At 40.9% G+C, this 24,444-nt stretch overlaps 1 protein-coding gene across 1 annotated transcript in view; it reads left to right on the forward strand.

Annotated features, from left to right (window-relative positions):
- The window catches only part of LOC103593279, a 56,866-nt gene that overhangs the window by 26,757 nt on the left and 5,665 nt on the right, over positions 1 to 24,444 (forward strand). The window contains 3 exon segments of the mRNA XM_008576237.1: positions 16,107 to 16,349; positions 20,561 to 21,059; positions 21,887 to 21,983. Of these exon segments, the coding sequence (XP_008574459.1) occupies positions 16,107 to 16,349; positions 20,561 to 21,059; positions 21,887 to 21,983 (839 nt within the window).

Here is a 24,444-nt window from a genome sequence, read left to right on the forward strand (position 1 = left end):
CAAATTTATTTTTGTTTGTTTGTTTTTGGCAGCAGTCGAGTACAGGGATCTGAATCCTTGACCCTTTTGTTNGGGCAACACTGAGGGTTGCAATCCTGTTGCCGGTCCCCGGTCCGGTACAGGGGCAACACTGAGGGTTGCGATCCGTTGCCAGACACGGAAAAAGACAAAAGACAAAAAAAAAAAAAAAAGAAATTGCCAAACTGTCTTCCAGAGAAGTAAGCTTTACCATTTTGCATTCCCACCAGCAGTAAGTGAGAGTTTCCCTTATTCCAAATGTTCTACAGCATTTGGTGTTATCAGTTTTCTGGATTTGGCCATTGCAATAGGTGAGAAGTGGTATATCACTGTTGTTTTGATTTCTGTTTTCTGGACGATATATGATGTGGATCATCTTTTCATGTGATTATTTGCCATCTATATGTCCTTCATAGTAAGACACCTGCTTAGGTCTTTTACCCTTTTTGATCATGTACATTTTCTTATTATTGAATTTTTAAGAGTTCTTTGTGTGTTTTGGCTGACAGTCCATCATCAAATAAGTCTTCTGCAAATATTTTCTCCTAGTGTGTGGCAAGTCTTTTCATTCTCTTGATGGTATCTTTCACAGAGCAGAAATTTTTAATTTTAATGACTTTCAGTTCATGTTGTATCTAAAAAGTTATCACCAAATCCAAAGTCTTCCAGGTTTTCTTTTATGTTCTTGGGTTTTTATATTGTTCATTACATTTAGGTCTGTGAAGCATTTTGAATTAATTTTTGGGATCAGTGTAAGGCATTTGTCAATATTTACTATTTTGCATTTGTTTATCCAGTTGTTCCAGTACCATTTGTTGAAAGAGCCATATTTGTTCATTGTATTGGCTTACTACTTTCTCAAAGATAATTTGACTTAAAAAAAAAAAGGATTGATTTCATTTGTGTAATTTGTGTAAATCTATTTTTAGCCTCTCTATTCTGTTCCATTTATCTATTCTTTTGCCAATGCCACACTGTCTCCATTATTGTAGCTTTATAATAAGTCATGGAGTCAGGAGCTGTCAGTCCTCCAAGTGTGTTGTTCTCCTTTAACATTATGTTTACTGTTCTGGGTATTTTGCCTCTCCACCTGAACTTTAAAATCAAGTTGTCGGTATCCAAAAAATAACTTGTTGGGATTTTGATGGGGATTGCATGAATGTAGAGACCAGTTGGAAGAACTGACATCCTTCTATCCGTGAACATGGAATATCTCTTCATTTATTTACTTCTATCCTTGATTTCTTGATTTTGTTCATCAGATTTGCAGTTATTCTCTTATAGTTCTTTTATATATTGTTGGATTTATACCTAAATATTTCATTTTGAGTGATGTCAGTGTAACTGTTATTGTACTCTCTTTTTCAAATTTCACTTTTTCATTTCTGGTATATATGAAAGCTGTTAACTTTTGTATTATAATCTCGAATTCTCCAACCTTGCTGTAATCACTTGTTATTTTCAAGATTTTTTTCTTTTGCATTTTCTACATAGACAATCATGTAATCTGCACACAAACATAGTTCTTCTTTTCCATTCCACATACCACTTCTTTTCCTTTTCTTTCTTTTCTTTTTTTTTTTTTTTTTTTTTTTTTTTTTTTTTTTTTTTTTTTTTTTTTTTTTTTTTATTGTTTTAGCTAAGACTTCCAGTAGGATGTTGAGAATCTGTGGTGAGAGGGGACATCTTTGCTTTGTTCTTGATGTTAACGGGAAAGCTTAGAGTTTGTCACTGTTAAGGATAGATTTTTGTAGATATTCCTTCTCAAGTTGAAGTATACTTAAGTTCCTAATTTTCCTGAAAGTTTTCATCATTAACTAGTTTCTATTTTATCAAATGCTTTTTCTCCATCTATTGATATGATCATGTGATTTTTCTTCTTTAGTATGTTATGTGATGGATTACATTATTGATTTTCAAATATTAAGCCAGCTTTTATACCTTGGATAAAACCCATTTGGTGGTCGTGTACAATTCTCTTTATACATTGTTCATTTTGATTAGCTTATTTTGTTGAGGATGATTGCATCTTAAGTTCATGAGAGACATTGTTCTGTACTTTTCCTTTCTGGCATTGTGATTTGAACCTGTTTCCAACTTAAATTTAACCCACTAACTCCTAGTTTGAGAATGGAGTTCAGGGAAGTTGAGAGTGATGGCATGGGGCCAAGATAGAAGCTTACAGTGGTTAAGTTTTTAAGGAGATTAGGTAACCTAGACTTAGATCAGTGTCATAGAATAGAAGATGAGTGAAGCAATTCAAGAGTTCTGAAGATGGTAAAATGGAGAGAATAAAGTAATTCCCTCATGTCTTTATTTACTAGAGGATATAGTGCACTTAGCGAGTGCTTGAGTGGTTGATTAAGGCATAGTGAAAAAATTTAAACAAAGGCTATTCTTTTTTTTTTTTTTTTTGTCCTTTTTTGAGACCGGCCTCACCGAGCTCAGCCAGTGAGCGCCGTGAGCGCACCGGTCATCCCTATATAGGATCCGAACCCGCGGCAGGAGCCCCACTGCGCTCCCAACGCCGCACTCTCCCGAGTGCACCACAGGCTCGGCCCAAGGCTATTCTTAGGGAACTTATAAGGTAATGGAGCAGACTGTCATCTAGCCAACTGATAAGGGATTGAATTGTGTCCCCAAGTTTTATGTATTAGAAGCTTGATCCCCACTGTGACTGTTAAGAGAGTGGGAAATCCTATTGTGGGAATTGAATGGTGGGGCCTTGAAGATGTGTTAAGATTCTGAGGATCATGCCCTAATGAATGGATTGATAATGGTGGTCATGGGTGTGATTCTGAGGGCTTTAAAAGGAGAGCACATGAGAGTTTCTTCTCTTTCTCTCTCTCTCTCTCTGCTTCTACCATCTTACAATGTGATACCCTGTGTCGCTGAAGCCACCGCCAAGGAAGGCCTTCACCAGATGTGTTTCCTGAACTTTGGACTTGCCAGCCTCAGAAACTGTAAGCAATAAATTTTGTTTTCTTTATAAATCACCCCAATTTCAGGAATTTATGTTATAAGCAACAGAAACAGACTAATACACCAACCAAATAAGTGTATTATTACGAATTGATGAGGGTCTGGAAGTAAGTAGAGGACAGTATTATTTTCTCTTATCTTTATATGGCAGTAAGGAAAGGTAAGAAAAAAGCTTGATTTTTCAAGCTGAGACCAAAAAGAGAAGATGTAAGAGTTAGCCATGTTGAAAGGGAAGGGGGTGGGAGGTGGGGAAAGGGATTTATGAATTGGCTGAGTACATTTCTAGGGGAGGTGGGAGTGCTTCAAGAGCTTCCTCTAGGTTTCACACTGGACTTATTTTCTATGGCTGGGAAAAAAGCTGAAGGAAGAATCTATTCTTCAATATGAAGCTGACAGGAAACATAACTGATAATGTGCTCAATTGATGTAAATCAAGGGAAAATAGGAAAAGGCATGTATGTTTTTTAACTTCATGAATAATGAATTCAAGGAATTAATCACAGCCAGTGGCTAAGCATTGGGAAATAAGTTTTTTATAAATGCTCTCTCCAAGGGCCGGCCCGTGGCTCACTCAGGAGAGTGTGGTGCTGATAACACCAAGGCCACAGGTTCGGATCCCATATAGGGATGGCCGGTTAGCTCACTTGGTGCTGACAACACCAAGTCAAGGGTTAAGATCCCCTTACCAGTCATCTATTTAAAAAATAAAAAATAAATAAATGTTCTCTTATGTTAATTATAAATCTTAGCAAATTTATTTTTGTTTGTTTGTTTGTTTTTGGCAGCAGTCGAGTACAGGGATCTGAATCCTTGACCCTTTTGTTACAACACCACGGTCTAACCACCTGAGCTAAACAGCCAGCCCTTAGCAAATGTTTGTGCCCCTAACAGAGAGTCAGAACCACTTTGATTGGTTTTGTGGCCAACTGGGGTTCTTTCTCCCACCCAAACTCTGCCTCCCTGAGGGAATGTTCAGAGTAGCCATTCCTGTGAGACTTTTTTATAGACACACAACTAAGGGGTTGGACTCTTCTATAGGTAAATGACCAGAAAACTCCTTTCGATGTGGGCTGCCAGAAAGCTCTGAAGTGGCCAGGTGTCTTGGACATATCCAAGTAATCTTTATTTGCCACTTAGGTGTCCTAATGAACTAGCTGGAGATAGTAAAATAATTGATGAGATTTCTGAAGATAAATTTGGTAAGGATGTGTACATACTGTTGGTTGGAGAATTTGTTGGGATAACAGTCTTAAAAAACATTGGCAGTATCTACTAAATTTATGGATATGTAGCCTCTATAACACAACAATGATGCATGCACATGCCTATCAAGATGAAAGTAAGTACGTTTTATACCAGTATTATTTGAAAAATTCCTAAATTAGAAACAACCCAAATCTGCATCATCAGAAGAATAGATAAATTATGGTGTACTTATGCTACTGGAATAGTCTACCAAATAGAAGGAATAAATCAAATGAACGTGCAGCAGTGTTGATTAACTTCACAAAATTTCAAGTGAAAGCAGCCAGACAGAAAAGAAAGCCTACCCCTTCCCAGGAAGGAATTCAGACATCAGTAGAGTATGTGTGTATTTGTTATCTACTCCTGCCTAAAAGATTATGACAAGTGTGGCTTAAAACAATACACTTACCTCACAGGGTCAGGAGCCCAGATACAGCTTATATATAGGCTCTCTGCTCATGGTCTCACCAAGTGCAGTCATAGTGTTGGTTTGTATTCTTATCTTGCTTTACTAGGTACGCATAAGGAGGGAAAAATCTGTTTCCACACTTACATAATTGCTAAAATTTAATTATAGGACTTAAACTGCGCTCTGTCAGCTGTAACAGCTCCTAGAGGTTACCTGCAGTTCTTGCCCCATCGCCACGTTCTTCATTCATCCAGCTGTCAGTGTCTGAATCTCAAGGAAGACCTAGATGCTCTTAAAACACTTTCACCTGATTAAGTCAGGATCACTAAAATATTTTTCCCATTGATGAATTCAGAACCAAGTGATTTGGGGCCTAAATTACATTTGCGAAATCCCTTTATATTTGCCCTATTCTATTGTCTAGAAACAAGGCAGAGGTCTTGCATACATTCGGGGGGAGGTCATTATTCAGGAGCATGAACACCAGAAGGTGGAGATCACTGGGGTCTGTTGGCCACAGTTGTAGCCCACTGGAAGGTGGTGAAGTTTGCAGGGTTACTCTGGGCCTGAGGTGGTCTACAGCCAGCAGTCAAGCACAAAGCAGTGCTCAGATACGGGGGAGTGCAGTTGGTGGGCAGCATGCAGGAGCTGGGGCAGCGCTGGAAACTGGAAGCCTTGAATTCATAGTGTCTGCTTTGGGAGAGTTGTGACAAATACACCTCCAAGGCACAAGGGAACTGAAGATGGTGGGTAGAAACACAATGGCAGTTTGGGTACCACTGCAGATGCATGGCCTGGGACTCACTGTCTACATCTGGAGGGCTGTGGGGAAGAAACCTCTGAGGCACAGGCTTATTGTAGGTGGGTGCACAGAGGGAGTTGGGCCAACATGCAGCAAGGGTCCTAGAGTGCAGTGTCTGTGTCATGAGGGACACAGGAAACAAAGTGTCAAGCTGGTTGGTACATGTGCTGAAGGTCCCTCTCCTAATGGGAGTCTGAGCACTAGATGTGTATGTTATGGATGCTTGGGCCAGAGCTTCAAGATCACCTAAGGACTCTGTGTTCTGGGTCCATGGTATGGGCAAAACACCACAAGATGTCCTTACACCCATCACTCATACACCAGCTGGATCCAGCAAGAGAAGTTGCCTTCCTTTTGCAGTGTCTCTCCAGTGCCCCTTTTACTGACTAAGCTTAACATGTTTAGTGTGAAAGATAAATGCTTAAAGAATCCAATTCATTATTTCATGCAGGTGTTGAAGGTGAATTTGATGCTGAGATGAATAAATTGGTAACTGGCACAGTCCACAGTTTGGTTATTCAGTATCCATATGCACCTGTGCACACATTTGCAATCCCTTATGCTAATAAAACAACTATATATTTCTACCTAACAAGATACACGGGAGAGAGAAAAAAAAAAAAGATACAAGGGAGGAAGGTGTCACCCTTCCCCAAATTGAGAAGAGGCACAGTCCCTCACTGCAGGCCATATTAATATCTGCTCATTTAATCACATTCTCACTTAATATCCTGTTACTTAAAAACTAAATTATAAATTTAACTTCTAAGAATTCATATATAAAATACGAATGGGAAGCAGATGGAAGTGAGTGGGTTCATATAAATGAATACATGCATGTCAGCAAACACAAAAAGCAACAAGAAAATATGTGAAGCTGCAATCGTTCCTGTTTCTTAATGGGTCTCAAGGTTGTACTTGGTATCTACAGTAGACTACTTTCATGACTAATTCCATATTTCCCTTGCCCTCAGCCAGAACCTCAGCACCTCTGGGTTCTGTACCTAGTGGAGTGTTCGTTTTCTGTTGCTTATAACTGGATACCCGAGACTCAATTTGTAAGGAAAAGAAATTTTCTTACACTTCTAGAGGCTGGGAAGTCAAAGGTCAAGGGGCCACACCCGGTGAGGGCCTTCTTGCTGGTGAGAACTCTGCAGAGTCCAGAGAGGGCACAGAGGATCACGTGGCAAGGGGGCTCATGAGAGACACCTAAAGAGGCTTTTATAGCAGACCCGCTCATGATAACTAACCCACTCCCTCAAGAACCCATTAGCCCATAATCTATAATTGATCCATTCAGGAGGGCAGGCAAATATACTGCTTAAAGTTCTCCCACCAGGAAGATTTTCTTTATACTACAGTCTTTCATGGTCACCCTTCAGTGGGACTATAGTGCTTTAGCTCTCCACTTGCAGGTTTTACTAGCATCATGCAGACATCTGTACACTAGGCTTTGTCTCAGTCAGGTGGGCATAAAGAGTTCCCCAGGAAGCCACAGACATGGATGAAGGGAGAGGAGGTAGAGCCACTGGTGTTTGTTGAAAGTGTCTTGGCCACCCGCTCATTCAGTTTCCTAGTTCTCTCTGACACTGTCTGAACTCAGTATCACTTATGCCATTTCCATTTGATGATAGATTGCTGCTGCATGTGCCCAAACTTATTGCCTGGTGGGCGGACAATATCCAGTTTATAATGGGAAGCTCAGACCATTTGGCCACTTTATGTCCCATTATTAGTTGTTCAGTCTCTGTTGTGTACTGATTTTAAGCTGTTTCTCAAAAGTGGAATAGTTTACTGCAGAAGAGGGCATGCATTTGCTGAAAAGTACTAGAGGTCTGAGCTAAGTCTCCTACTGGTGTGCTTGTTAGAGATTCCAATAACATCCTATTTACCATGGACATTTGAGTATCATTGTGTCTGATGGATCATTCAGAATAAGCCTGAGAAGCTTGTATTGCAGCCTGAACTTGGTGCACAGCACTCTTGCTGTTGTCCCAATTGAAACTAGAAGCATTCGGGCCAGCCCGTGGCTCACTCGGGAGAGTGCGGTGCTGATAACACCAAGGCCCCGGGTTCGGATCCCATACAGGGATGGCCGGTTCGCTCACTGGCTGAGCGTGGTGCTGACAACACCAAGTCAAGGGTTAAGATCCCCTTACTGGTCATCTTTAAAAAAAAAAAAAAAGAAAGAAACTAGAAGCATTAAAGGAGCCTCTGTAGATGGGTTAAAGCACATTCAAATGTGGTATATGCGCTCTACAAAATCTAAAAGGTCCCCATACCAGCCTGCTGCCAAAAACAACAATATAACAACAACAACAACAACAAAAACTAAAAGCTGTACAAAGTGTTGTGCATTAATTTTTAGAACAAGTGGCATGAGGTGCAATAACTAGGAGTGACACCTTGGAGGGGATATCTCATGATTTAGACCATTGAACCCCCAGAAACTTTGTTGAATTAGCTGGCCCCTGAATCTCCATCCTCTATTTTGTGTATGTCTTATAAAAGTATTTGGTACTTCCTGCTCATGGGATCCTTTCCACATTATATTATCGATATAGTAGACCAGTGCGATGATTTGTGTGATGTGAAGACCACTGAAGACCATATTTTAGCAGCGAACAAGAGAATTTGTATATGATAGTCTACAGTAATTCTCCATGTTACATTTTTCTTTTGCACAAGCCCAAGTGGTGAATTACCTCGGTCTGAAATTTGGGTGAGAGGCCGTGATTCTCCACTGTGGCGATTCACATCTGGTTTTTGTCCACCAGACTTGAGACTTTTTATTACATAGATCAAGCAATATTCTAGTACACAGTTTGGCAAACTGGTCTGTGGTACACATCAGGGCTTAAACCTATTCTTATAAATGAAGTTTTACTGGAACACAACCATGTTTCTTTCTTTATCCATTGTCTATGTCTTCTTTCATACTGCAAGGGCAGAATTGAGCCTTTGCAGAGACCATATTGCCCACAAAGCCTAACATTTACTATATGTCCATTTACAGCAAGGTTTGTTGGTACCTGTTCTAGGTGGCTGCTTATCTATTTCATCCCTAGGGGCACTGTGATCATTTTGCCACCACCAGTGATCTCTGCAGGCCAAACCATTCTGATTACTGGTAAGTACCATGTGTCTTTGATAGTTGATGTGGCCTCATTGTCTTTGATGGTTGAATGATACCCACCTGATTTTTGAAACTGGGTTCTTGCCATCCCCGTTGAAATCGAGGAACTCATGTCAATGATGGTATCCACTATACTCATACCTGTCATATAATGGAGAATAATCGTAGAGTTTTCATGGAGGGATGTACTCCTTTCACTCCTCTATTTTTGAATATCTTTGTAAAGAGAGTGTCTTCTCAGTCATCAGTATAGGTTAGGGAAGGGGGACTGTATAGATCACATTGGAATTTCTGTGCAACATTCCTATGTCTTTAAGATTCCTTCCTTTACATTATGCTAGGAGATCTGGCATACCTACCTCATTAACATCATCATTGTCAACCTCATTATCATCATTGAGTCCAAGTTCTAGTCATCCAACAAATTTAGCTGTTAGTGTCATATGCAGGTCCATGATCTAATACTCTGTATGAAATCTGGAACGTCTAGTAAGTGCCCCCATACCAATTAATTTGGTCCTATCTAGTGTTACATTCCACCCTCCTTAGTCTTGGCATCCTTAGAATCCATTCCCACATGTTCCTTAGTTTTGATAGACACTACAAGAATAGAAGTTATTTTGTTGCATGAGTTTTTTCTCTTGCATTATGTTGTATACCTGGGCCCCTGGATTTTGCACTAGTGAAGGCTCTTAGTGGTAACAGCAGGTGCTTGTGGTGGGTCTTGAGAAGAATGTGCATTCCCTTCCAAGATATCTGCCCCATATGAGATTGTCATAGGGTTTTCAAGCAGAGGAAGTCTTTTCTTAGAAAGCAAAGGACAATACTTCCCAGGTAAGGAAGGCTCAGAGTGTCTTGGCAGTTTAACATTGTGAGTTTCATCTGGGTCCAACTATATGGCCCCATTCCAAGTTTCATGCTTTCATTCTTCCATGGCTGTGTTGTAAATTTTAAAAATTTTGAATTTTCTTGATTTTACAACATCCCTACAAACAGTCTATGAGCACCCTGCTCAGGCGACCAGATGCACCAGTACGATAAGGTTGGTTCCTGCTACAAGTTCTCTTTCTTGCCCTCCTCGACTGTGACCTGGTCACGTTCAAATGAACCACCAATGAATTCTTATGCTTTTTGCTTTTGTACTCCACACAGATCCCCAATAAGAGCACTTGCTGTGTTAGTCCATTTTCTGTTACTATAACAGAATATGACAAATTAGGTAATTTATAAACAAAAGACATTTAGCTTATGGTTCTGGAGGGTAGGAAGTCCCAGTGCCTTGTGTCAGCTTCTGGCAAGGGCTTTTGTACTGGGTCATAAATGGCAGAAAAACTGAAGGCCAAGTAAGTGCGTGTGAAAGAGATCAAAAGAGCCAGTCGAGCTGAATGTTCTCATGAGAACTAACTCCCTACTCCTAATTTACTCCCAAGAGAGGCAACTTCATTCCTGGATGATGGCATTAATTCCATCATGTGGTGAAAGAGATCAAAAGAGCCAGTCGAGCTGAATGTTCTCATGAGAACTAACTCCCTACTCCTAACTAATTTACTCCCAAGAGAGGCAACTTCATTCCTGGATGATGGCATTAATTCCATCATGTGGTCTCTGCCTTTATGTCCCAATCACCTCTTAAATGCCCCACCTCACAGTGCTGTTACATTGGCAATTAAATTTCTAACACACGAACTTTTGGGGGATACACTGAAACCATACACTTGCCCATGGGTCCTCACTCTCTGCTCCCTATGTACTTGGTGGCGTATTTAGCCTTGGTCTGCTTCCACTGTAGTGGCCCTGCACTTCACGGTGTGCTTCTCTCTCTAGAACTTATAAGTATAATCAATCCTTTAATTTCATTTTAATTCTTTAATTTCTGAGTGTAATTTCTGTGACCATGTTGGAGTGACCCTGAAAGATCCCACAAGGGGTACTTACTGCCCCATTTACAACACGATTGGCAACCACATGCCATTTGATTGCCATGGCTTAACAATGGGTTATCCCACTTAAGTCATTTGGGAAGGTTCCCTATTGTGGTGTTCATGCTTGCTGCCATGCCCCCGCTTTGTTTTGACCATTCTGAGTGCAGCCAAGACTCTTCAGCCTAAGGTTCCTATCCTGTGCCAATCCCAATAATGCACCCCAGGATACTGCTTACCAGTCGTGATGCTGGTGAGTGGGGATAATGATTCTATCATTCCTCAGGCTCCGGAGCCTCTTGGGAGGACAAAATCATTCATGCTTCTCCCTCTTTGCATCAGGGGTCCCCCTTTCTTGGAGAGTCCCCCATGGTGCCTGTTATGGGTTGATGCTGCCACAGTAGTGGCCCCTTCTCTGCTACATTCTGGCCTCATAAAATGAACTAATAAATTTACCCTACTCTTCAAGCTTTTGGAAGAGTTTGAGAAGGGCTGATATTAATTCTTGAAATGTTTGGTAGCATTTACCATTAAAACAATCTGGACCTATACTTTTCTTGGTTTGGAAATTTAATCTCCTTACCATTATTGATTGGTTCCGATTTTCTGTCTCTTCATGATTCAGTCTTGATAGGTTGTATATTTCCAGGAATTTATCCAATTTTTCAAGGTTACCCACTGATGGAGTTTGGATGTGTTGTCCCCTCCAAAACCCATGTGGAAATTTGATCCCCAGTGTGGCAGTGTTGGAAACTGATTGATTCATGAGGGCAGATCCCTCGTGAATGGATTAATGCTCTCCCTGGGGGAGGAGGGGTAGTGAGTGAGTTCTCACTCTATTAGTTCCCACGAGAGCTGGTTGTTTAAAAGACCCTAGCACCCCCCCTTGCTTCCTCTTGCCATGTGATCTGCTTGTACCCACTGGCTACCTGCTGTTTTCTGCCATGAACAGAAGCAGCCTGAGGCCCATGCCAGATGCAGCTGTCGCAGAATCATAAGCCAAATAAACCTCCGTTTTTTATAAATTACCCAGTCTTCACAAAACGGACTAATAAACCCACAGACCTGTGGACAAAGCCACTAGCACACAAACTGATAAAAAGGCACAGATGAGGAATAGGATCAGCCGCTAGATACAGATATTGAAACCCAGGGACATATTGTGGTAGATGAAGAATGGCTCTGAATTGTTTCCCATTGAGGAGATGTCTGTTTCCTCTCCCTTTGTTTCTTGCTGGTCTTGTGATTTTCTTAAAAAACAAAATATTCTGAAAAACCATTTGGCATTTTCCACTGAATTTAAACATAGATATGGCCTATACAACAAAATGCATGCCCTTCGAGACAAATATAAAAGATTATTCATAGGAACTTGATTTAAAATACCCTCTACTGAGGAAAAAAAAACCCAGACAGATTGAAGGAAAAGATATTTTAAAGTAACACCAAAGAGGCAGTAAATATACCAATTTTTTCCCTTCCAGTATCACTTGGCCTCAATTCAGTGCAGCTAAAACCCCAGCCCTTACAGGAAGGGGGCAACTGTGCTTGCTATCAGTCTCCTGAATGAGAACTACTGGTCAGATTCAAAATGGCTAAGCTAGTCAATGTCCCAATTTGTGTCATAAAGTTCTGGGACAGGAAAGGAGCAATCCCACCTTGAAGCTGAGACTATTGGGCATTGGCAAGGTGTTTGGTGAAACTGGCACATGAGAGTTTGGAGACTCACCTGTTAGACCACTGTGCTGGGGTATTGTTATGTAGGTGTATATAGAATATACTGTATAACTAAATTAAAACAAAATTCTGTAATTTAATCCCATTGGAGATCCAAAATTGACATGCTAAATTTAGGTATAGTATGAAAGAATGTACCCTCTCCAACAAGGTCTAGATTTCAGCCTCGGGGAAAGGAAAGTATGTGCTGGGGGAGGCTTTCCCTTGGGCTCTCTGTCTCAGCCCTAGGCGTTTTGATTTCCTCTTATATCTGTTACTCCTGTATTCTTTAGAATTTCTCTTTACTTCCTACTAGCTAATCCCTCATTACCACAATCCTCTGTTACAGTTAATTCTTTTCTTTTCCCCAGTGACTGGCTGAGAGGGGATCCGAATGTTATAGTTCTTTATATTAAACTTTCCTGTTCAATTTTTTTTCCCAGCTGTCAGGTATGTTGATCTGAACCCTTGACCTTGGTATTATAACACCACACTATAACCAACTGACCTATCTGGCCAGCCCCCTCCTGTTCAAATTTCCTTTAAAAAGAATGTATATAACAAGATGTAAAAAAAAGGGCACTTATTGGCTTTTATGCCTCTACAGCACTGGTTCTTTTTTTTTTTTTTTTTCCTTTTTTTTGTCTTTTTTACTGACCGGCAACGGAATCACAGCCCTCGGTGTTGCGCCCACACCGCCCTCAGCCAGTGAGCGGGAACTGGTCTCCACATGGGATCCGAACCCTCGGCGGGAGCGCCACTGCGCTCCCAAGTGGCGCACTCTCCAGTGCGCCACTGGGCCGGCCCCTACAGCACCGGTTCTAACTTAACTGTAACAATTGGAAAATGTACCAACTGACAAAAACATTCATGTACTCAATACTTGGCTCAAATTATAGTTATACCTTCATATCCCACTAAATTTAAACATTGTATCTTGTAATCTTAAGAGGGTAGCTAAATATAAAACAGACAAACAGTGGGTATGCCTCACTTACCTGATCTTTGCCTAAATTTCCCACAGTAATAGTACGCATTGCCCTAAAATATTCCATATTGGGCACAGATGCTCCAACATAATGAATAATAAATTAAAAGTACGAATTGACTTGATCTAATGAAATACCACAATCCCCCTTTTAAAACTGTTAATATGACCCAATGTAATTTAAAGCAAGGCCTTCAAGGATTGAAATTATATATATGCAACTTAATTAATAACAGGTTGATTATCCCCTCTATTCTCCATTTGACAGCACCATTTTGCTTGTTCTTAAATCTAAAAATAAAGTGATAAATGGCCCCTCACGATGGGTTAGTACAACCTTCACGCCGTGGTCCCATCCATCAAGGCCCCCATACCTAATACCCAATATTGTTAAAATTACTGATTCTATTCAATCAACAACTGTTAAATAATTTGCTCTTATAGATTAGCCAACATGTTCTGTTTAGAGCCTGTTTCAACAGCTTCTTGGCCGTTGTTTGGTTCCAGCTCTGAAGGGACATAATAAGCTTTTCCAGGCTATCCATGGGGTTCCTCAATAGCTTTGTCATCACGCAATCTTTATAGAGAAGATCTTTCTTTTCTTTCTTTCTTTCTTTCTTTCTTTCTTTTTTTTTTTTCTTTTTTTTTTTTGGTGGCTAGCCAATAAGGAATCCAGACTCTTGACCTTGGTGTTATCAGCACCACACACTCTAACCAAATGAGCTAACCGGCCAGCCCACAGGCAAGATCTTGACAACATGTACCTTTCTCTAGGAACACAGGTATGACATTACATTAATAACATCTTCCTCCAAGGAGATTCATTTTACACACTCATTAAGGACATATAAGTCCAATATCTTTTTGTATTTTTTGGATTCTGGTAGTTAGCAACAAATTCCTCATTTACAAATTTTACTTGTAAATTAAACTCAACAGAACTCCTTTTAGTGCATTCAAAAGAACTCCTTCATGGTAAAGACTTTGGCAACCTTTTCATGCCTCCTGGAGTCTCTGGACCACTTATGGTAGCCATTAGTTACCCCAGGGCTTCTAATGCAAAAGACTGCACATCTTGGCTTTGTATTATACACCATTCAAACAATGAATGACTGGCTTCCTACTCGGCTCTCCTGAACACAGAGACTCTCACAGACTCTGAGCTGGTAACTTTCTGTACTCAGCTGAACATTATGCTTTGGGTCACGGAAGCAACACGCCACAAGTTTGCACAGCTACTGACTTCTCCTTAAGACAAGATGAAGCCAAACCTGGGCACTCTGATAAATTCCACCTACAAAAGGGGTGGCTTCCCCTTTCCTCAGTCCCTTGCCAGATGCTGCAGTGCTGGAGGAGGTCATGTCTCCCCCAGACTTTAGACTACCTGGAAAGCCCCTTGGGACTTGCTGAGTGAACAGTCATGGGAGTTTGTAGACTATGCGAATGGCACTGCTAATCATCCCATGTGATGGAGCTTAGTGTAGTGTTGCTGCTTTCCATCCCTTAGTAAGGATGTCCCTAATAAAGGACAAGACCCAGGAAATAACACACTTAATAAAACTTCAGGCAGTTATCTTAGCACTCTGCCCTGGTCAACAAATGGCCCCATCTACATGTTTATTGAAAACCACTGAGCCTGTTAAGTAAAAATTGTCCCCTTGAGGTTAAAAATTCTGGGAAGCTCTTGCCTCACAGGTACCCAAAAATATAAATCAAAATAACACGTTGCCACATAAGCTAAGGTCACAATATCAGGCCTTGCCAGAACACTCCTTACTCCCTCCAGAGCATCAGGCATTACTGGTAGTAACCAACACACATCACTTCTTAAAATGCAAAATGCTAGGCTCTTGGAAAAGGTATGCAATATAACACTCATGTCCATGTCAGGTCCTAAACAGCCAGTTTAAGTGAGAGACATAATGCAGTCCTAACACAACTCCTTTTCAAATTCCAGTCCAACAAATAAACCCTAAGTAAATTTCTATTTTTGGAGAAGGGGACCGGACTCCCCTCCCACAACCAGGTACACTGCCAGCATCTCGGGGCTCCACCCAGGGGCCTGGGGTATAGAGCCAGGGACCAGACCTCCAATCCACAACCAGGCACACCATGCCAGCACAAAGGAGCATGCCAAAAACATCACCTCCATGTAGGTGGCCCACCACAGCCACCACAATAACCATGGCTGCCGTGAAAGCAGCTAGACACCACAACCACCATGCAGATGGTCTGCCAGCCACTGGAGTGCATTGACACAAGGAGAGTCACCAGCAGAGATAAAGAAAAGAAGAGGATGTCTCTCTCCACAAAGTCCATTTCAGAGTGACAGAAGAAGCATTGCTCTATGATAATATTGGGGACCTGATCACACCTCTCAGCACTGGACAGATCATCTAGGCAACAAATCAACAGAGTAACCATTACTCTTTCAGAGGGAGAGAAGAAATCTAGGATAATTAGAGGTAGGTGGGGCTAGGGAGAAGGGGATAGGGAGAAATTGGACAAGGGGCACAAAAAATTATGATTCATAACAATACATATGCTAGTAATGATCTGATCAACATATCTCAATGTTGAACCCCAAAAATATGTATCATCAATTTTGATTCAATAAAAATTTTTTAAAAAAAAGAAAAAAAATTTCTATTTTGCCCCGGGTCTTAACTAGTCTTTACAAAATTTCAATTTTGCCCCCATCTCACAAGAGCTGAAGGCAGATCAAGGGCATATACTTTCCTGGGACTCATTAGCCACAGACTGTACCATAGGCCAGGCAGCAGCTCATCTGATAGAGGACCCATTTAAAACTAAACTTTCACCCAAAGATAAAAAACCTGTGAGGTCCAGCTGCAGAATGTTCTGTTGACTGTTGGTCTTATTACTACCAGTTTGGATACTTCAATTGGTTTACAACCCAGAGGCCCACATCAACTCAAGTGGGTACTCACTTGAAAGGATATCCCAGTCCCACATCCCAGATGACATTATCCTGGGCCAAAATTTCACCTGCCAAGATGACATTGCTTCAGAAGACATTGCGCTGACCCAAGAATTCGCCATTAGAGATGAATTTGCCCCACGTGCTGGATACTACTACCTCACCCCTTACACTAAAACCTCCACCCAGAGATGTGCATGAGCTGCCTTTCCTTGTGTCAGAGGTGAGAGCTGGGTACCTCCAGTCAGCCAACTTAAACTACTTCCCCCACCACTGACTTCTTTTCTAAGGCACAATATGAATGCAGAACATTTTTTCTTTTAGTCCTGAACTCACTGTCTGCTTAGCCCATGATCCTGGATATTCCAAACTCTATGCTAAATATATACTAAAACTACTTACATGCCTAAACTTACATGCCTAGAGAAAAATCTGGTAGAAGCTACTAAAACTAATAAAGATCATGCTTTCCTCAGTGTTTTTTAACACTGGCTTCTTGGCAGGCATTGACAAACTAATCCTAAAGTTCATATAAAAATGGAAAGAACACCAAATAGTCATATCAATCTTGAAAAAGAGGAACAGAGTTGAAGGAGTCACACTTTTGGATTTCAAAACTTACTACAGGGCTGGCCTGTGGTTCACTTGGGAGAGTGTGGTGCTGAGAACACCAAGGCCATGGGTTCGGATCCCTGTATAGGGATGGCCGGTTGGCTCACTCGGGAGAGCGGAGAGTGGAGAGTGTGGCGCTGACAACACCAAGTCAAGGGTTAAGATCCCCTTACCGGTCATCTTAAAAAAAAAAAAATACTACAAATTGCAGAAATAAAAACAATGTCATACTGGCTTAAGGACAGAAATGTAGATTAATGGAATGGAATTGAGAGTCCAGAAACGACTCTCACATATGTGGTCAGTTGATTTCCTAAAAGGGTGCCAGGGTAATTCAATGGGGAATGAAAAAAGTTTTCCGCAAATGGTGCTAGGAGAAATGGATACCACATGCAAAAGAATGAGCTTGTGCCCTTACTTTACACCATATACAAAAATTCATTCAAAATGTATCAAAGACCTGAATGTAAGACCTAAATCAATAAAATTCCTACAAGAAAATATAGAGGAAAGCTACGTGACATTGGATTTAGCAATGGCTTCTTAGACATAGCAACCAAGAAAAAATAAATTAATTGGTCTTTATCAGTATCAAAAACGTTTGTACCGGCCGAGCCTGTGGCGCACTTGGGAGAGTGCAGCGCTGGGAGCGCAGCGGCGCTCCCACCGCGGGTTAGGATCCTATATAGGGATGACCGGTGCACTCATAGCGCTCACTGGCTGAGCGCGGTGCGGCCGGTCTCAAAAAGGACAAAAAAACCAAACCAAAACAAAACAAAACAAAAAAACAAAAATAAAAAACAAAAAAACGGGCCGGCCCGTGGCTCACTCGGGAGATTGCGGTGCTGATAACACCAAGGCCCCAGGTTCGGAGCCCATATAGGGATGGCCGGTTCGCTCACAGGCTGAGCGTGGTGCTGACAACACCAAGTCAAGGGTTAAGATCCCCTTACCGGTCATCTTTTAAAAAAAAAAAAATGTTTGTACGTCAAAAGACACTCATCAACATTAAATATTTTTGTACTCTGAGGAACACTATCAAGAAAATGAAAAAAACCCATGGAATGAGAGAAAATATTTGCAGATATCATGTAAGTGATAAGGGATTGGTATACAGAATATATAAAGAACTCTTACAACTCAACAATGAAAAGATAAACAATTCAATTTCAAAATGAACAAAGAATTTGGACAGACATTTCTCCAAAGAAGACATACAGATGGCCAACAAGCACATGAAAAGATGCTCAACATCACTGATCATTATAGAAACGCAAATCAAAATCGCAATGATCACAAAAAAATCAAATCACAAAATCACAAACACTTCACACTATTAGGATGACTAAAATAAAAAAGAAACTATAACAAGTATTAACAAAGATGTAGAGATAATGGAACCCTCATACATTTCTGGTAGAAATGTAAAATGATGCAGTCACTTTGGAAAACAGTCTGCTAGTTCTTCATATTTTTAAACATATTTTAGAGCTCAGTGCTGATAACACCAAGATCCAGGGTTCGATCCTTGTACCGACCAGCCACCAAAAAAACCCAAACCACAAAAAACCAAAAAAGACAAAAAAACCCAAAAAACCTCAAAAGATATAGTTACAATATGACCCAGCAATTTCACTTCTAGGTATATACCTAAGAGAAATAAAAACCTATATCCGACAAAAACATATACGTGAATTTTCATAGCAGCGTTACTCCTGATGCCCCCAAAGTAGAAACTTGTCAATGAACTGCTGAATAGATTAAAAAAAAAATGTGGTATATCCCTACAGTAGGATATCATTCAGCAATAAAAAGGAATGATGGTACGTGAATTTTCATAGCAGCGTTACTCCTGATGCCCCCAAAGTAGAAACTTGTCAATGAACTGCTGAATAGATAAAAAAAAAAATGTGGTATATCCCTACAGTAGGATATCATTCAGCAATAAAAAGGAATGATGGATTCTACCACATGTGAGTTTATTAGGTATTAATTAAAAAAAAAAAAAAGGACACTACAGCACAGATCAACCTTGAAAAACATCCTAGTGAAAGAAACTATTCATAAAACATTATATGATTTCATTCACATGAAATGTATATAAAAGGTAAGTCTCAAGAGATAGGAAGTCAATTTGTGGTTGCCTAGAGGATAAGCAAGAAAGGAAATACAGGGCGTGAAAGCCAAAAGTTTCTTTCGGGGTGATATAATGGTTCTAAAATTGTGATTTTGTTGCTCAGTGCTATGAATGTACTAAAAAACACTATATTATACAGTTTTCAATAGGTGAATTCTGTGGTATGTGAATTATATCTCAATAAAACTGTTCCAAAATACAAACAAAAGAGAAAATTATGATAGTCGTACATCACTGGGAGTATTAAAAACAATGTCTATGAAGCAGTTAGAGCTGTAAGATATTACAAACCTTAGCTAGTATATTTTTATCGCTGTGTATTAAAATTTGTCTTAAAAATACTTGAATCAAAAAAGTATAATATTGATAACAGTATCGACATAAGAGAGTCCAGAAGAAAATGCAGGTATATTAGGAATGTATTCTTTAATCAATACGGAATTTCAAATTTGTAGGTCAGGACAGTTCACAAATAAGCTGTACTACAATAATTGGCCATCTTTCTGGAGGAAAATAAAATTGGATCCACTACCCCACACTACATGCCAAAACATCTCATGAGGATCAAGGATTTGAATGTTTTTAAAAGTAATACATTTCAGAAGAAAATTAAGAAATCTGGATGTAATCTAAAGTTTAAGAAGACTTTTTAAAGCAAGGCAGGAAACCCAGATGTTATTTTAAAAAACAAACTCCCTTGAGTCTGCTACATAAGAATGGAATATTTTGTACAGCAAAAGATGAAAATTCAACCATAACAAAATAATTATCTTTTTCTCTTTTTTTTCTGGTGGCTGACGAGTTCGGGATCCGAACTTTGGTCTTGGTGTTATAACACCGCACTCTAACCAAGTGAACAACCGGCCAGCTCCGCAAAATAGTTATCAATTCAATAGATTCATAAAACAAGTTTGAAAATAGTGTACGTGAACAATTCTTGGTAAAATGTGTTAGTAAATCAGTGATCAAAATAACTTTATTGACTCCACAAAGTCACCCAGTGAAAACCACAGCAAACATGATCATCAGAGAAACTTTAGAACCCAAACTGCACAAATGAAGAATGGCTATTGTCAGTGCTATTTTGCAACATGGTATGGAAGGCTCTGGGTCACAGAGTAAGCTCCAAGAAATAAAAAGTAAAAGACACATTCGTAAGAAAAAAAAAAAAAAAATTCAAGATTTACAAAAAATATCCGTACATCGAAAACATAACAGATTCAACCATTAGAGTTTAGCGCGGTGTCCATGCACATAAAAAGAAGTTGAAATAATGGCTTAAAGACGGTAGTGACTGAATGCAGGAGAGAGGCCATTTCAGATTTACCAACGTGGGCTCCAGGAACGTGGGGAGAGGCAGGCAGAAACGCTTTCGCTGACCGTCCTGTGGGGTGAATCCCCACCCCTACGCTTGTCCTTCTGCTGTGTTCCGCCCTCTACACGGCCCCGCCCCCGCCCGTAGCCCCGCCCACAGGCTGGGTTCCACCCTGCAGGCAGAAACGCTTTCGCTGACCGTCCTGTGGGGTGAATCCCCACCCCTACGCTTGTCCTTCTGCTGTGTTCCGCCTTCTACACGGCCCCGCCCCCGCCCGTAGCCCCGCCCACAGGCTGGGTTCCACCCTCGACCTTGTCTCTGGGCGCGTTTCTGCCTCCAGTCCCTGCGAGTCGACCCCGGGGTCCATCCGCACCCACCCGAGAGGAGACTAGACTTTCCCGGCTGAAGTGTACAACGTGGCTGAGGTCCGAGTGCCGGAGCCAACCCAAACTAGACACCGGAAGCGGAAGTGACGTCAGCGGCGCACCGCCATCTTCCCAGGCTTTTCTTGCGCGAGTACTCGGGAGACGTTCCTGCTTGGTCGTCGTTGTCAACTCGGCCCTGGCGAGTCCCGGTGAAGGGGATAGGCAGGCGGTGAAAGTTCAAGCTTGGCCTGGGCCACCGAGGGGCCTCCCGAGAGAGGCCCGGCCCGCTCTGCTCGCCTCCGCCGAGGCCGCGGGTCCTTCCGGCGCTGTCAGGGCCGAGACGCCGCTCGGGCTGTCGGTCCCCGCCGGGTGCCGAGTCGGGAAGCGTCTGAAGGGCGCGTCCCCGGAGTGTTTTCATCCACCGTGCGCCTCCCTTCAGAAACCTCCAAAGCAACCTCTGTGGATTTTTTTCCAGTAGGAAAATAATTTCCCGCGTTGGAGAGATCCCGGAGCGTTCCGGTGAGCATTGGGAGAAAGTTGGCTCAAGGAGCCGCCGCCTCCTTTTTTTACAGAAAAGAATGTTTCATCTGAGAATTTCAATTTTTTTTGCGTGTCGTAGATTTGCTTTTTTTTTTTTTTTTTTCCTCTCTTTTTCCGGAAGAGACCAGCAGTTGACATAATTGCTGGTCTTTATATATTTTATTCAGGTAGAAAGAGAAAATAGTTTCTTCGCTGGCTGGGGTAGGGGGGTACATATTTCTGTATGTAAATATAAACGTATTTAGACTGCAGACAGGTCTTTTTATTGAAGAAAAACAAGAGTAATTTAGTTGCAAGTTCTAAGGCAAAGAAAGGGGAAAAAAAAACCCACCAAGAATACTGTGCTTGAACTTCGTAGGCTTGTACCTCCGCACAGACCTTAAAAACGGGGCCCTCCGTGAGGGAAGGATGGAGGCTTTGTTACAATACTACTACTAATTGAATTTACCATTTGTTTTCTCCCCACAAAAAGAAAATAATATTTTATAGTGAACTATTTGGAAGTAAGTACGTTGAAAATTGCAGGCGTGATATATGGCTTTTGAAGAGTTGGTAATACATCTCCTGAAGTTAAGGACATTGTTCTAGTAAAACCACAATACTGTTATTGGAACCAAGACAATTAAAAATAAAGTCATCTAGTATGTACTTTGTGTAAAAAACAAAAATGTTTGCATAGCTGTTGGATGTTTTTGGATCGTGGATCCATTCAGTGTTTCTGTATTTAAATTGTTTATGTCTTTTTGTATCTTTGAACCTAGAGCCATCACTGTGTTTCTCTGTTATATTAACTTTTTGGAGGATCACACATTCTTTCAGAAAGTCACACATTTTGATATTTCTGATTGTATTCTGATGGTGTGTTGAAATGTTTCAGTATTTCCTCTAAACTGGTGAATGCTTGAATGGTTGATTAAGGCACAATGAAAACATTCAACCTAGGTCTTTTGTTAGGGAACTTGTAAACTAGTGGAGGGTCAAACAGCTAACCAGGCAAATAAAGGTGTTATAAACTGATGAGAGTTTTGGAAGTAAAGTAGTGGACAGTGTTTTCTTTATGCATGTATGGAAATAGGTGAAAGTAAGAATAGTGAGTTCTGTTTAAGCTGAGACCAAAAAAGACAGGCTATAGGAGTTAATCATGTTGAAAGGGAGGGGAGTTGGGGGTAAGGAAATCATTGATGAACTGGCTGATTACATTTCTATGGTGAGAGGCAGATGCATCAAGGGTTACTCCTAGCTTTGACAATGGTATTGTGAAATACTTATTTGGTCTTCATCCCTATTTCCTGGCATACAATTCCTAAAATCCTTGGGCTCCAAAGTAATGAGTGTCTTTCTGTACGCTGAGTTGACTGATGGCTGGTAGCCCCTACGTAGCTTAAGGAAGGGGGCTGGTCAGCAGAAAGACCAGTGCAGCATTAGGGGGTTTGGTCTTTCAGCTCCATCTGCAAACCTCCAGGGAGGGGAGAAAGGCTGAAGGTTAAGTTGATTACCCATGGCCAATGATTTAATCAGTCAAGCATATGTAATGAAGCTTCCATAAAATCCAAAAGGACTGGGTTCAGAGAGCCCCTGATAACTGAGTAGGTGGATGTTCCTAGAGGGTGGCACACCTGGGGAGGACATGGAAAAAGCTCCTTGCTTCCCCCATACCTCCCCCGTCTCTCTTCATATCCTTTGTAATATCCTTTACAATAAACCAGTAAATGTGTTTTCCTGTGTTCTGTGAGCTACCCTAGCAAATTAGTCAATCCCAAAGAGGGGTTGTAGGAACCCCAGTTGATAGCCAGTTCAGAAGCATAGGCAGAATAACCTGGAGCTTGTGAAAGGCGTCTGAAGAGGGGCTCAGTCTTGTGGGACTGAGTCCTCAACCTTTGAGATCTGATGCTATCTCCAGGAAAATAGTGCTGGAATTGGATTGGAGGACACCCAGCTGTTATCTGCTGCAGCATTGCTTGCTTGGTGTGTGTGGGGAAAACCCCCACTCATTGGGTCACAGAAGTCTTCTGTGCTGATTGGAGTGTGAGAATACAGGAGAAACAGCGTCTTTTTTCTTAGACAGTTATTTTCAATTGGTTGGGGAAAAAAGTGAGGAACAAATCTACAACGTGTAACTGACAGGAAACCTAAGTGATACTTGATCAAATGATGTAAATGTAGAGAAAGTAGGAAAAAACATAAATATGTTTTATTTTCATGAGTAGGAAGTTATTTTTTTGTTGTTCGGCTGGCCAGCAACCCTGGACCAATGGCACCCTGGACCTTGGTGTTATTAGCACCATGCTCAAACTGACCTAAAGGGCCAGCCCAAGGAAATTCTTTAAAAAATTTTTTAATTTAAAAGATTTTTTTTTTTTTAAATAATGATGACCCATAAGGGGATCTTCATCCTTGACTTGGTGTTGTCAGCACCATGCTCTCCTAAGTGAGCTAACGGGCCATCCGTATATAGACATCTGAACCCGTGGCCTTGGTGTTATAAACACCACACTCTCCCAAGTGAGCCATGGGCTGGCCCTTAATTTAAAAGATTTTTAATGACTCATAATAAGTGTACATATTTATTTAATTTTTAATTTTTTTCCTTTTTAAAAATCATATGTATTTATAAGGTACTGTTAATACTTTGATACATATATACAATGCGTAATGATCAAATAAGATTAATTAACATGTCCATCACCAGAAACATTTGTCCTTTCTTTGTGTTGGGAATATTCAAAATCTTCTCCTCTAGACAGTTGAAACTATACCATAAATTATTAAATGTAGTCAACCTACAGTGCTGTGGAACTCTAGATCTTTATTTTTTTTTAATTTTTATTGAATCATAATTGATTATACATATTTTTAGGGTTCAATGTCGACATGTTGATCAAATCAATATTACTAGTATATATATTGTTACAAATTGTACTTATTCTTTATGCCCCTTATCTTTCCTCATCCTCTCCTTTCTCCCCCACCCCCCTCTAATTACCTTAGATTTCTTCTGTTCTTCTGAAAGAGTAATGGTTACTCTGTTGATTTGTTGCCTAGATGATCTGTCCAATGCTGAGAGGTGGGTTCAGGTCCCCCAATATTATCATAGAGCAGATGCTTCTGTCACTCTGGAATGGGCTTTGTGGAGAGAGACATCCTCTTCTTTTCTTGGTCTCTGCTGGTGACTCTCCTTGTGTTAATGTACTCCAGTGGCTGGTAGACCATCTGTGTGGTGGTTGTAACATCTAGCCACTTTCGTGGCAGCTGTGGTGGCTGTGGTAGGCCACCCATATGGAGGTGATGTTTTTGGCATGCTCCTTGGTGCTGGTGGTGT

This window comes from Galeopterus variegatus, unplaced genomic scaffold (assembly GCF_000696425.1).
Source record: "Galeopterus variegatus unplaced genomic scaffold, G_variegatus-3.0.2 Scaffold1313, whole genome shotgun sequence".
Taxonomy (NCBI): Eukaryota; Metazoa; Chordata; class Mammalia; order Dermoptera; family Cynocephalidae; genus Galeopterus; species Galeopterus variegatus.